General features: G+C 49.3%; 1 protein-coding gene across 2 annotated transcripts in view; it reads left to right on the forward strand.

Annotated features, from left to right (window-relative positions):
• BRWD3 (bromodomain and WD repeat domain containing 3) overlaps positions 1-15,302 on the forward strand; it is a 1,637,103-nt gene that overhangs the window by 705,740 nt on the left and 916,061 nt on the right. For both annotated transcript variants that reach the window (XM_078688510.1, XM_078688511.1), the window contains one exon: positions 8,690-8,814. In XM_078688510.1, the coding sequence (XP_078544636.1) occupies positions 8,690-8,814 (125 nt within the window). The remainder of the gene's footprint in view (positions 1-8,689; positions 8,815-15,302) is intronic.

Below are 15,302 nucleotides of genomic sequence, written 5' to 3' on the forward strand. Positions count from 1 at the left end.
CAGTACTAAAGCCTAATGTTACAAAAGGACAACCGGTCATATTGCAACCAAATTATCCAATCAGGCTAAACAGAACCACTCAATAGAAGGCTATGTTACAGTCTATGTTATGGAGGTTTGCAGCATTAACTGGACTCTCACCACCGGTCTTGGTAATGCCAAATCACGTCTTCGTTCACCATGCCACTGTCAGACAAGCACTACAGCCAGTCCTGTTATAGATGAACAAGTAGTGCTGCTCATGCATAAATGGTATACCATTAAAGAGTACTGAAACCATCATGCTAAAGAAAAAACCGAGTGCTACACCCCATGAAGTAACAGTCAAACAAGTAATTTTTGTTTGCTGTTGACAGACAATGTCAAAGCTGAGCGAACAATCTGGAGTTGCAGATTTAAGAGATATACCTTCAGGTCAGAGAAACAAATGCATTAAATCAAACTTTTCCATGCAGACATTTTTTATGTGGAACTCCTTTATGCCAGTGTCTAAGGGATGAGGAATGCCCAGTTATACAAATTATTGTGCAGAATGCATTGAAACGTTCATTAAATCTGAACTGCAGGCAGTAACCTTGGCTCTAACTGAGCAACCCTTGCTGAGCTGAGCCCCTTTCAGCCAAAATCCTACAGAATCCCATTTCACAATGGGATCAGAAATGTTGCAAGAACACTAAGCCAGCTGCAATTACCGTTGAGACTGTGAACGAGAAGAGTGAACTGAGAGAAAAGCCCACGCAGTCCGCTGTGGATTCCAGCCATGCTTGTTTGGACAGGCAGTGTAGGACTTTCTGCCAACTTATACAGATAAGAGTGCAGGCAGTGGGAGGAGGAGCCAAGCTGGTGACCAAGATGGCCGCTTAGGCTCCCGGCTCCGCAGACCTCCTCATTCTGCTACAAGATCCTGCCAGTTATCCTGTGCCTATGCAACGCTCCCGTGTAGATGAATCGAAATAACGCTACATCGAGTGACCCCGAAAGTTCCACCTGCTTCGAGAACAGAGAAACGTCGTCTTGAAGTTTGCGGTCTACATCAGCATTGAAGCCGGGGCCTCGAGTAAGAGTGCAGCCGGCTTCTAGTTGAACAACATCGGCTATAAGAGTTCGGAAGGAGCCGGTCCACCGGAATGGAAGTAAATTTTGTCTGATCTCAACATCAAATATCCGTATGGATCAGCGTTGAAGTGGGGCAACTCAATGCCACTGGGGATGCAAGCTGAATAATTGATTGTACTCCAGAATATAAACGGCTTGGTACCGTCTAAACTGCGACCCGATGGATTCCGGCATATCCTGAAGACGGCTCCGAAATATCCTTGCATGCAGAGGGGTTGGAATGTGTGTCTTCGTTTCTAATTCTACTGGGTCTATCCCGAAGGACCCAAGGATAGACCGTGAGCGAAACGAGCGAAATGGCGCCCAATATCGACCTTCGTGCGAATCGGACCCGATCCTCCGAGAGGTCTGGGGAAATTCGAACGGATGACCTGGGACAACATATCCTATCTGGATCTCCGAGACCGGACCAGAATTTCCCTATCGAGGGGGACCAACTAGTGCTGACCAGGGTTGAACCTTCGCTTGGGGCTATAATGGCGGCGATCGAGGGTCTTCATCTCTCCCTGAACTGGAAAGCCCAAGCCTTGGAGCACAAATTGGATGCCGTGCCTTTTGGACTGGGGAATAGGGACATAGCTTTTGTTCAATTCAATGACACTGCGGAAGTAACGACATCCACACCACCCGGACTAGTGGCGGCCAGCAACCCCATAACACGAGTGATGCGAGAGACCCTGGATTGCAAATTAGCTAATGCCCGTGTATTGGAGGTCCCGGTCGTGTCGGTGCTCACAATATTGTTACCGACTGAGGGTAAATCGCACCAGGCAATGTATCTGTTGACTCATGTGACGACTCAGGAGTGGCTCGGCAGGGTGGCCCTTTCTCCCTTTCCGAACTCAGTGCACCTGGACTTTAAACACCATCCGTGGTTCTTATCGACACAGATGGGACCCAGTGACAATGACACTGAGAAAGCCCAGCTGTTTCCGGCTCGCTACTGTTTGCAGCCGAATGAACACCTCCGGTCTTTTTAATTTTTCAAGATGGTGGCTGTTCGGTTGAAGAACATTTGTGTACCGGATCGAACGGGTCAAGGCTGAGGACGGCCTATCGTTTCAAGACATTTATTCAAAGGTGGCAGTGCGGGATTCACTTTATAATGTTGGTACCGGGAGGCGGTGTAGGCGAGTAATGTATCCCCCGATTTTCGCTTCATAGTGAAATGATAGTATATCCGTAATAGGGGGAGGCTTAGATCTAGCTGGGGGGAGAGGCCGGGAGCCTGTACGAAGGCCCTCCTCCACTTACTTCTTTTAGTATTAGTAGATTAGATGGGGCGACAGGCACACTGCTAGTTGGGGACTGGCGTTAGCTACATGCAGGGGTGCAGGGTGGGGTGTTGCGCACGTTGCGTTTTTTAAAATTTTCTTTTCTTTCCTTGTTTACTAAATATCCTGACTTTGTTTTCAGTATTAAGGTGCCAATGCGAGCTCTATTATTTTGATTCGTCCGTTTTTGCATACAAATGTCCATACTTTATCCTGTTTACGATCTTAGTATCGAGGGGCGTAATGAGCTTTGATATCCTGATTTTGTGGGTGGAGGGGCCTGTGGGCAGCACGCATTGATGTAGGCAAACTCCGCTAGTTTTATAATCCTGATTCGTCCAATGTGTTAGAGTCTCAGTGTCCTGCTTCAACGACCGCCGATATTGCGAACTTTCAATTGTGTGATTCCTTGTATATATGTTGGATTGCATTGCACTTGATACACTCTTATTGTTTTTCGTTTTTAATAACAATAAAAAGATTTATTAAAAAAAATAAAAAAAAGAGTGCAGGCAGTAACTCACTGTAGTAACAGACAGGTTAACATGGCGGAAATTACAGACAAGTCCTGGCAGCAAAGATGTTTGACAAGCAAAGTATGATAGCACAGGAAGATAGCCGCAATCACCAGCCCCGATATGGAAAAGCAACGTGGAAAGTACAGGCACATAAAAAATTAAAAAATCGCAACCATCAGCTCAGCCAGGCACTGGTGAAAAACATAACCAATTACTGAAACAGACATGAACAACCCAGGAGAAATGGGAGCAGGAAAAGATCTGCACCTGCTCTGTAAGGTAAAGGGGAGAAGTACCAGCAATGTTTTAGTATGATACAGTTTTTCAGGCAACCAAGTGTGGAAAATAAAGGCAAATCTCTGCACTCACCATCAGTAGTGCAAACAAGCAATGGACAGGTGTGCAGATATAATGCTGTAATCCAGATCATAGGCTTAGACAGGCAGGTACAGGTAAGTAGACTTGCAGAGGCATTGTATAGAAGATCTCTGAAAGGCTTGCACCTACCAATGACAAAGTAACTACCCTATTAGCAAGTGGGGAAAATAAAGCTAGTAGTCATAGAATAGCTCAAACAGCTAAAAAAGGCAAGAGGGAAAAAAGTAAAGCAACGATTTCACAAGGACAGTAACAGTAGCCAATTGAAAAGATGGGCAGGAAATAGGCAGAGCTTCTATGCCATACCTGAATACAGCATGCCTCACAGAGCAGCGCGTGCGCTGCCCAGACTTGACCGAAAAATCATAAGTAGACAACAGTAAATAATCAACATGAGATCAAATATCTCCTGAAGAATCACCTGGGGGTGGCTGCAGATACTGTCCAGTAAATAGCTAACAACAGATTTGGGTGGGGAATGAGAGAAGCGGACCGCTGCAGATGAAGTGCAACAGCCCAGATAAAAAAATATATATATATATGTATATATAGTAAAGATTGTATAGCAAGACAGCTGATAAAACCACCCACTAAGCCAACAAGGAAGGAAAGTATAGGCATGACGATCCTATATATTAGTTCAAACCCAACAGTCAGGCACAGCAGATGTTCGAAGATATGGTTCACAAGGAAGGAGAACATTAGAGGCATATATAGGCTGAAGCTGCATATATTTTTCAGAAGCTTGTACAGCAAATTAAGAACTTTACAGAAAGAGAGCCACAGAGAATGCTCAAACGCTCAAGCTGGACAAGTGCATTCCCAACAGATCGATCGTCAGATCCTACGGCCCACTCCAACAAACGTTGACATAGCCAATAGGTCTCGCCTTTGGGACCTTATAAGTGTTAAGCCATGCAATAGTTGTTGTTGTACCAAGGATATTGTGCTGCATAACTAAATACTTATAAGGTCCCAAAAGCGAGATCTATTGGCTATGTCAATGTTTGCTTGTCCAGCGTTTCGACCCGCTCCTCTGCCTGGTGTCCCAGGGGGGATAGGATTTCCTGGTATTTTCCTGTGTTCTGGTGGACGGCTTTAGTCCGTCCTACGTATTTCTCCTCTTCTCTTCTGTCTGGTCCCACTTCTTTTCGTGGGTCGATTTTGTCTGGAACGGTCTCCCTTTAGGGGTTGTTCTGGATTTCTTTGGCCCTGGCCTTCGTCTTGCGCTCAGTTTGGTCTGGGCGCTCGGTTTCATGGTATTTGCCAGCTGCCGACTGTGCACACCTGCTCTTTCTGGTCCACAGCCGGAGTCTTTGGCGTGTGCCCTTGTGCTTTTGCATCTTGTCCTGCTGGAGCCTTGTGAGACTACGTCTTTCTTCTCACGCTTGCCTTTCTTGGCTGTGGAGCTGTTCCTGCCTTGTCCGCTGACTTGAGGCTGAGACCAGTCCAGCTGTCCCCTTCACTGTGTGTGTTCTCCTGTGGAGGGCTTTGCCTCCATTTCTACCTCTTCTCCTTGGAGTTTGGGGTGATTCTTTTCTTCCTCGGTACTCCTCTGCTGTTGTCTGTCCCTCCAGGGCTTTCTGGCGGATGTCCCTGGTACCTTGGATGGGCTTGGGGTATCCTGGCCTCCTTTCGTCTCGTCCTTGCTTCCTACTGCTTGGTGGGGGCGGGGCCGCCCTTCTTGTCCCCATTACTCATCCCCTGCTGGGGCCCTGTGTTTCTACCTGCTGGGAGGCTTTCTCGCAGGCCCTCCTCCCTTCTGGGTATGGCTAGGGTATCTATTCTACGTTAAGGAATCTGCGGCTAGTGGCCTCTATCAGATGTACGAGTTACTTACCTTCGGTAACGATGTATCTGGTAGACACGATTATAGCCCCAGATTCCTTCACGACCCGCCCTTCCTCCCCATTCTGCGAGGACATTCGGCTTGTTCTTCTGCACTCGCCTGCCTCCGGGTGGTTTTGCCTTTCTGTGAGTGCCCGCTTTCACTTCCTCTCTAGTGGCATGCTCGTTCTGTTTGTTTTATCCACTCCTTCCCTTCTGGTGATTGGTTGCTGGGTTCATGGGTGCTTCTGCGTCCTTGCACCCTGGTCTTCCAGTTTGGGGCCTACTCATGCTCTTCTCCCTTTTTCATTGCTTGAAATGTTTTACTTCTCTGCAGTCCTCTAAGTTGGGGTCTCTTGGCTGTGCCTCGACTCGTGGCACCTTACAGGGGATGCGCCTCTCCTTGCTGGTGTAGCCTTGGGGCTAAATTGTCATTGCTTTGTGGTATATAAATAAATAATACCGGATCTATTTTTGTCTAGGCATAGCAATAACAGATAGCTCAATAAATAAGAGTCAAGATTCGAGGTAGTAGGAGTTTTGCAGGTTTAATACAGCATAAGGACAGGAACAGGACGACCTGCACGGGAACAGGATGGCAGCGCTGCCGGGGGCAGGATCGGAATCGGCGTAACATTAAATAACAAGACATGATCATATATACTAAAACAGTTGCATTACAATACATACGATAGGCGGAGCAGTGGGTGTGGTCAATAGTAGTCGCGAAAGATAAGGGTGAAAGTAGGTGTAACAGAGGCGTATACATAGACATGTGATGCAAACGTAACAGAATATGTCATGAATGGGGCGGAAACATGGAGGGGGCTACCTAAGGAGCCGGGACCTCTGACCTAATGGTGCGCGCAAACTGGCAATGACGTGTTACTAGGAGAAGCTGGGGGCTTCGAACTCTGTGCTAGGAGCAGAGACTGAAGTCTGGAGAGTCAGGGCGACATGTACCTAAACAGTATCTAGTATCTGATGTTTAGAGAACATGTCGATAGAATCCAAAAGTTATCGGGGTAAAGGCGAACAGACTCTAAGACTGGAGCATGCATTATTCTACATGTAGTGCGTGATGAAGAATATTAAATGACCATTAAATGCAGTATTTCTCTAACGTGGAGACGTAAAGGCTAGACAATGACGGAAACTATTGATGCAGTTCAGTAGCTTAGGAATGCAGAGAAGGAGGACTGAACTGATAACTAGAATCATAACATACTCTTGGCAGACTCAGAGGCAGAGCCAGGCTGAGCCGGGCACTGCGAGGCAGGAAGTAAGTGAAGGGTCGAGGATACAGGTGGGGGCTGTATCGCTCCTCAGCGAGGGCTTCAGGAGACAGGAGCTGAATCTGGTGTCCGGGCCCTTTTGAGGCCTAGAAACGGGGATTTTACAATGGAATAACGTGCACACTGAGAAACGTGGCAACGTAACTTTACATAGGCCTAATATTCGTAGTATTCACGAGAACTGGAAATAGACATACTAGAGATGGACACAACTGTAATTGCGTCTTTAATCGAACATGGGAAATACATATGCATATTAATCATGCACAGATAACATATGATGGAGGACGCGTAGGGACACAGAACATGGCAAAATTTACTTTTCCACAGCTTTCTGTTTGGCCTTGTTGTCCCTCACTGTTTATGGGCTGGGGTTGCAGGCCTCTTTTGTCTGTTGTGACGTTTTTCACGTGCTTTCTGTCCAGGGAGGCTGTCGTATTTGCTTGCAGGGTTGATTCGCAGTAGCTGTACTCTTCTCTTCCCTTCTATGACTTTCGGTGCCATAGTGCCTGGCTCTCCTCCGGATGGTGCTGTTCCTCACCATTCATTTCTTCCCTTTCTGATTTTTTTCGCACACTGTTCCCATATTCCCACAGTTCTTGTTTGTGATGGCAAAGAAAAATTTCCGGTTCCAGCCTTACACCTGAGGATAATTCTACGTTAAGTAATCTGCGGCTAGAAGAGTCTCTACCAGATACATTGTTACCAAAGGTAAGTAACTCGTACTTCAGGGCACTAGTTTATTGAACACGACTTCGTCAGTTACTTCGTTGTTCTGCGCTTCTGGATAGTACGGACGTCTGTGCTCCTGAGTGATGCTTATATAGGCACTGCAACATCATAACCGACGCTGCCGACGATGTCATGCGGAGCCAAATGGAGCCACTTGACGTCATGTGCAAAGGGTATTGCTCAGAAAAAGTTTACGGAGCCAGCCTGACTCCTGGTAAATTCAACGGTAAGGAATCTGCAGCTAGATAGTCTCTACCAGATAATGCGTTACCAAAGGTAAGTAACTTGTTTGTCAAGTTGAAAAACCCTTCGAAACACATGCGCATTGTCAACACATACCATTCATTTTTCATGAAAATGTGTGTTACCTTTCATTAACAAAATTAATTTTCCTTATTATGAGCCCTGCTTTCCGATGTATACCAACAACTATTTCATTGCTCCACCCTACTATAGTCAACTCAAATTCTATTCCATCAGGTACATGAAAAAACACTCATGAACCCAAAATGTCCTGAAAACACCAAAATATTATATTTGTTGATCCACATACTCCATACTTCCTCAAAACAAAGTCGCCTCCAAAGCCTTGTTTTCACAGATGGCAATTTTTGAAATTGGATTAACACTGTCTCCTATCTCATAATGAAATACCACATATATACATCCATCTGCTTATGAAGATACAGCCTCACCATTATTGAACAGTTATAGTCCAAAAAGATGGAAAGATGATATGTACATAAACTAAGAATAGACTTATGTGACTGTGGGATGTCATAGAAGTGTATGGGATATTGATGGGTTGATAATGAATTGAAGAATGTAAATAAAGACACAATGTTAGAACAGTGATGAATGTTATATAATCTTTCCTGGCTATCTTTCCAGTATTAATAAAAACGTTTTATGAAAAATACATTTTAATGCATGTATGTGGTAACATATGTTGTATTAAAATTTATTTTCTTATCACAAGAATGTTTTATGGTATTAGTCCGCGTTCTTTCGTTGTATATAGTGAATCCTTGTAAACTATGTCCTGTGTACATGTATGTAATGTGAGGTATGTTTATATATGTTTGCAGCCCTGAGGAAGCCTATAACCAGGCGAAATGCCTTGGCTGCGCACAACAGTTTTCTTAACAGAAGATTTTGAATAAAGATTCAAAGAATCAATGGAAGGACCTCTCTGTTCATCTGTTTTTATTGTATATGAGTCACATTGACTTTACTCATGCTCTTGTTTAATGTTTCCTCTCAATTGTGTATGAATATGGTTAATTAATGCCGTATTTGGCAACACGCCATGTTAGGTGGGCAACATTTGCTTTGAAATGTTAAATAAAGCTTGAGGTAGTGTTTTGGAAATTCTAAAGCTGATTTTTTCTTGTTTATCGATTAGAGTATTTGTAGATGTGTATATATTGTCTGCTTTTGGAGTATTCTTGCACATCAGTATCTGTTTACTCTGTCTCAGAGAACATTTGTGTTACAAAAAAGCAATCATCACAATGACTCTAGAACTTCCAATGTGTTTGGTCCTTAGGAACAAGAATTAATGAAGATCGTTGGAATCAAGTATGAGGTTGGACCGCCTACACTCTGCTGCTTAAAGCTGGCTTTTCTAGATCCTCTCTCAGGAAAAATGAGTGGCGAGGCATTTTCTGTGAAGTAAGTAATTTATTTAGTATACAGAAACACATTTTAGCGATTCTGTCCTGTGATAAAAAATTCTCAAAGCACTTGATGAACAGCATTGCCCTGTAAAATTCGAGAAACCTTACCCTCCAAAAGTTATTTTGGAGAGTAGAAAGCCCAAGAGAGGGAAAGGTGACTAAAAACATAGCTTTAAATTAAAGATCTGAAAGAAACAGGTTAGTGTTAGATTCCTTACCTTAAAATATCCCCATGCGTCAGACTGGATCCGGAAAGTTTTGCCTAGCAGTACCCCTGCGCGTAGGTAGGTGTCGTCTGCGGCTCTGCATCCGTCGTCGGTATCGTTGGCGCCGGGATTACGTCGTCGGAGTACTTAGACGCCGCCCTCGCGCGCTGACGTCACTTTTTCTTTTTTCCGCGCCGGCAAGCGAAGATCCGGAAAAACCAGTACTTCTTAGTCACTTTTTGACTACACTTTTTTGATCTTTTTGATCATTTTTCGAGTCTTTTCGACTCTCGTGCCGATAGGGATGCCCGGGTTCAAGCCCTGTGCCGATTGTAACCGACTGATGTCGGTTACCGAACCCCATCGTCAGTGCCTCTATTTCCTTGGTGCCGACCACAATGACAAGTCGTCCCCCAACTGCCGGGCCTTGCCGTCGAAAGCTAGGCGGTAGCGGTCCCGTAAGCGTCTCGAGCTCAGGCAGTCGGCCCCGTGCCGCTCACGGTCCCGGTCCAGGAGGGGGTCGAGGGACCGGACGCGGGGCCATAGTCGTCGAAGCTTGGTGAATCGTCACCATTCGTCGGGCTCCAAGTCCTCAGGGAAGATGCACAAGAAGTCCATCGCTCTTACGCCTCCCCCTGATGCTCGCGCGATGTGGCTGGGGTTCGGGCGACTCCGCCCACGCGGCTCCGCCGGACCGCAGGCGTCGCTGCCAGCTCCATACCCACCGGTCCCTGGGCTGAACGCGACGCCGGAGGAGATCGATGCCTTCCTCATGGCCATGAGGTCGCTCTCTTCTCCGTCGGGTTCCGCGGGGAAGTCTTCGGGCCCGCGGCCACGGCTGGGAGCCCAAGCGGGCCGGGTGCTTCTGCACCATTGGCGACTTCGGTCCTGGCGCCGAAGGGCCCCACTGGATCCGGGTCTATGCTGGTCGACCCATACGACCCAGCCGGCGTCGACCCCTAGGGTGTCGTCCCTGGCGCCGTCCCCGACGGCGCCGTCCCTGGACTTTTCCTCGGTCCGGATCCGGCGTCGGACTGGCATCGCTCGACGCCCCATTCGGCGCCGGCAGAAGAGCAATTCTTCTATGATCCGGCTCCATCCTTTGCCCCTGCATTTCAGGACATAGAGGATGAGGGAGACTGGGAGGGGTCTGAGGACCCTCTGGCACGGGAGTACCAGTCATTTCAGGACTGGCCAGATGAGCTAGGGGAAGCCAGTGGTCTGGACACTTTGCCGACACTGGTTTTGTCTCCCCTCCTACCGTGGCTACGGAGGAGGGGGCTGCATATTGTGTGGTGCTGACGAGGGCAGCCAAGGCCTTGGCTCTTGAGCTCCCAGTCGCGACAGTGAGGTCTAACATCCTCACAGAGGTCCTTAAACCGCAGGCAAGCTCTTCGGAGCCTCTACTGCCGTTTAATGAGGCTCTCACGGACGTCCTGTTGGGCACCTGGTCCAGGCCCGCTACAGGTCTTCCTGTAGATAGGAACGTCGCCAGGCGCCACCGCTCGGCTCCGGGCTACCCCAGCTTCCTTGTCCACCCACCCCACCCCCGAGAGCCTGGTTATCCAGGCCTCTACTTCCCAGTCCGCATTCCCGACTGCGCCTCCAGATCGGCAATCCAAAAGGTATGAACAGTTTGGCAAGAAACTGTTCTCCTCTCTGTTTGGGGTTGCGATCAGTCAACACCGCTTGCCTTTTGGGCCGTTACACCCACTCTCTGTGGGATACGGTTGCGGCCGTCCTGCCGGAGTGCCCGGAGGGGGCCCGGGTGAAGATAGCTCAAGCCCTTGCGGAGGGACGAGACGCAGCGCGGTACTCCATTCGATGTGGGCTGGATACCATGGACTCTCTGGGCAGGGCGATTGCCACGCCTGGCTGAGGTCCGCCAACTTCTCGGCCGATGTCCAGAACACTCTCATGGACATGCCGTTCGATGGCAGCCACCTCTTTGGCGGCAAGGCAGACAGTGCGCTTGAGCACTTCAAGGACTCCAGGGCTATGGCCAAGTCCTTGGGCCTCTCAGGCCAGCGTCAACAAACTTCTGCCTTTCGCTCCTTTTGTGGCCAAGGAAGGGGCGCCCCCTCACGTCCTGCCAGCCACTGGCCGCAGACTACCATCCAGCGCGGTGGCGGACTTGGTAACTGCCGTGGCGGTGCCAGGGGACAATGGCGAGGCCAGTCCACATCCACCCCCGCAGCATCAGCCTCGAAACCTTCCTAGTCCGAGCTTTCAGACCCATTTGACGCCAGTGGGGGGCAGGGTTTGCCATCACCTCCTACACTGGTGCACCATCACATCGGACAGGTGGGTGTCGCAAATCGTCCGAAGGGGCTACTCCCTCCCCTTTGAGGCGACCCCTCCAGCCATGCCACCCCAGTACCACCGCGTGTCGGGGGATCACTTGCAACTTCTGCAAGAGGAAGTATCAGCCCTCATGGCCAAAGAGGCCATCGAGTGCGTTCCCTGGCCAGCATTAGGGTGTGGTTGCTATTTCCACTACTTTCTAGTTCCCAAGAAGGGCAAAGGGGGCCTACGCCCTATCTTGGACCTGCTGAACGTCAACCGCTTCCTCCGGAAAGAGAAGTTCAAGATGCTGATTTTGGCTCAGGTCTTAGTTACCCTAGATCCCGAAGACTGGATGGTAGCGTTGGACTTGCAGGACGCATATTTTCACATCCCCGTTCTGCCGGCCTGTGAGAAGTTGGCCTGATATATGATGCTCACTAGTTCTAGTGATCACCTTGTATCAGTCCAAACAACCCTATGGTGATTGGTTGTAAGTCAACCTTATAGACCAGCTATCCTAATGGTAGCATGCACAAAGCAGTCTTAGGCATGTGAAGCCAGCTGTTTTACCACATATAACCCCTTGAATACCAGATGAAAGGACACCACACAGGTTGTTATGAAAATAAACAGTATATTTATTAATAACAAACACCTCTGAACTCTTTATGAGATCAGAGGGCTAAGCACATGACAATCTCTTAGGAATAATACGCACAAAATTACAATTGTGCCCTACGGGCACGGCAAACCATATACTAAGTAAATGGTATAAGGAAATCGATAGAAGGAATGGAGCTGTCCAGAGGCTGTAGGATCGCTGGGGCTACACTATCCTAACCTTAGGTAAGTAATAGGAGGCCCACGGAACGCGTGTGCAGAGTGTGAACTCACATGCGGAATGCGTATCAACGTCTATGGACAGTACAGTTCAAGAAAAAGGTGAGTATGGACAATCCTGACTATTTAGGACTAAAACGACTGTGAATCTGGACACTAGGAGAGTCAATCTACCCTTGAGCACCGAAATGCTCTTGTTACCTCCACCACGGGCTGCGGGTGCATAGGTGCGAAGTCGTGTCGGGTTTCTGCGTTGAAGTCTATGGAGCCTGATAGAAAAGATGCTGCAGGCGACCAGGAAGAAGATGTCCGGTGTGATCCAAGGGTGGATCAGGAATGCTGAAGACCTGAAAGCAGAGGGGACAATGTTCAAAGTCACTAGCCAGTGACTGGAGTGGAATCAGGAAGGAACCAGATGCTGTCGTCGCGATCAGGTGAAGAGTGGACGCTTGACTCTGCAGCCACGTGGACCAGGAGGTGTCTTGGACGACCAGGATGGAGGCACGAGCTGTCCCACGCAGGCTTTCGCTGTCGGCGGTGTTGGTTCCGGATTCGGCGTCAACAGGCCTTGGCAAAGGCAACCCACGCGGTGAGTGGAAAAGGCGTCTGGTGCGGACCAGGAGGGTCCGGGGTTCTTCTCTTTTGGAAGGAAGCAAGGGCCAGTCTGGAGCAACCAGACCAGCCGTGTAGTTTTCAAGGATCGTCGTCTAGGGGGCCACTAGCCAGCCGGCAAGTGACCAGACAACGCGTCGAGCAGCAAACAGGCAGAAGGGCCCCACGCAGATTTCGTGGATGGTGGAGGGCTGATCTTCGGTGCAGGAGCTGCTCGGGGCTGAGGCTTCTCAATCCCCAAAGCACTTCGTCGAGGTTACCTCAGAAGTTGTGCTGGAAGCGAAGTGCAATTTCTCCAAGATGGCCGGTCCCACGTGTCTCGTCGCACCCACGGATCTCAGTTGTGCTGCAGATGTGAGTTGAGGTCGGAGAGGTCTGGGAATCCGGGTCTCGTCGGGCTCTGAAGTCTGGATCCTCGAGGGAAGACGACAAAGTGAAGCCGCTGGACGCTTGATGGTGCCTGCTGGGGCAGGGTGGACACTCCTTGCGGAGCAGAATGTCGAAGTCCGGAGTTTCTTCTTGTAGAGTAGTTCAGGATTAATCTAATTTGGAATGGGACCAGCTCCTACCTTTATTCTCCTAAAGGGGGCTGTACTGGTGACTAGGTCCCTCCCATGGGTGGGACCAGGAAGAGGGGTGGTTACACCCCCTATCCTTTGTCCGGTTTCGCGCCAGAGCTGGGGCTGGAGTGCCCCAGCAACTGGTTTGAACCGGTGTATGCACAGGGCACCTTGTGTGCCCCAGGCATGTCTCATTCCTTTCAGGCCTCCCTACCTCAATACACAAAATCCTGTCTGGGGTGGTGCTAGCACCTCCAAAGGCAGGAAACCCTTTGTCCAGGCCTGCCTCGCTGGAAGGACTCCCAGCAGCAGGAGGTCAGACTTGTGTCTGGGGTGGCAGCATCCATTTTGTGATGCTGAGGCTCGAGTTAACTTTAACCGGGGTTCACAGTTACATACATGTCGTGTCCCTCTAGAAGGGTGGAATGCTACCCCCGTCGCCAGTATTGGCGAGGGGGTAGTATTCCAATTCGTATGACACCTTACTCGACATGTTTTGATAATGCTATACCAAAGTTAGCATTTAACCGCGAGGATTATAATGCACTTAAGAGTATATGGTATAGCGTTATGATGGAACAGCTATAAGGACTTGGTTCCGCAAGCTGCAGACAGGCTCATCTCATGCCAGAGCACATCTCACATAATTCCAAGCACTCTGCCTTCAGGATTGATAAGGCCTGCCATAGGAGTGAGTGATAGGAATATATGTGTCCATTTTAGGGTTAGATATAGGTATACTATATCTATAGCAAAGGGTGTTTACACCACCTTGCCCCAGCTGTTTTACGAGCCAGTTGTGTCTGTTTAGATAGCCAGCCAGGGGTGGCATAATACATGCTGCAGCCCCTGGTAGGCCTTGGGTTCACCTATGCCCTAGGTACCTAGGGTACACTGTACAGGGGCTGATAAGGTGTCCCAATATCAATTGGTAAATGCACCTAAAGTACATGGGTGTTAATTTAGAGAGAGAACAGTAAGGCTGTGGGTCTGATTAGCAGGCCCACAGCCAGGGAAAGTCGTAAACCAGTGAAGCAAAAAGCAAAAATCTGGGCTGACCGTAGGATTGCAGACCCCACTCTCCTACACGGCCCACCTACGTTACCTGCGGTTCACGGTAGGCCACGAGCACTTTCAGTTCACCGTGCTCCCCTTCGGCCATACCAGCGCCTCACGGGTGTTCACGAAGGTGATGGCGGTGGTCGCTGCTCATCTGCACAGATTAGGGTTGTCAGTCTTCCCCTATCTCGACGACTGGTTGTTGAAGGCGGGCTCGCCCCAGACAGTCGTCAGCCACCTCCAGACTATGGCCGACCTCCTGCACTTGCTGGGGTTCTCCATCAATGTGCCGAAGTCACACCTGTGCCCCTCTAAGAAGCTCCTCTTCATCGGAGCAGTTCTGGATACGGCAGTTTCGGGTTAATCCGCCCGAACAGCGGGTTCGGGATATTCAGGCTCTGATTCCGATCTTTCAGCCTTTATCCCGAATCTCGGTCAGGTTGACGCTGCGGCTACTGGGGCTGATGGCCTCCTGCATCCTTCTGGTACATCACACCAGGAGGCGGATGCAGGCTCTGCAGTGTGACCTGAAGTTTCAGTGGGCCCAGCAGCATCAGCGCAACCTGTCCGACCACGTCCTGATCTTGGAGGGCACTGCGAGACAGTTGCAGTGGTGGCTCACGAACCGCGATTGGGTCAGCGGCAGATCTCTCTCCCTTCCCCAATCGGAGCACGTAGTGGTGACAGATGCGTCCCTCCTGGGTTGGGGGGCCACAAGGGAGAGAGGGAGATCATAGGCCTCTGGTCTCCGGCAGAGTCCCGGTTAAACATCAACCTTCTGGAGCTGCGGGCGATCCGTCTTGCACTGAAGGCATTCCTTCCCTCTGTTCGGGGGAGGGAAGTGCAGGTTTTCACGGACAACACCACCGCCATGTGGTACTGCAACAAACAGGGCGGGGTGGGGTCGTGGACCCTCTTTC

The sequence above is a fragment of the Lissotriton helveticus genome, chromosome 4_1 (genome assembly GCF_964261635.1).
Source record: "Lissotriton helveticus chromosome 4_1, aLisHel1.1, whole genome shotgun sequence".
Taxonomy (NCBI): domain Eukaryota; kingdom Metazoa; phylum Chordata; class Amphibia; order Caudata; family Salamandridae; genus Lissotriton; species Lissotriton helveticus.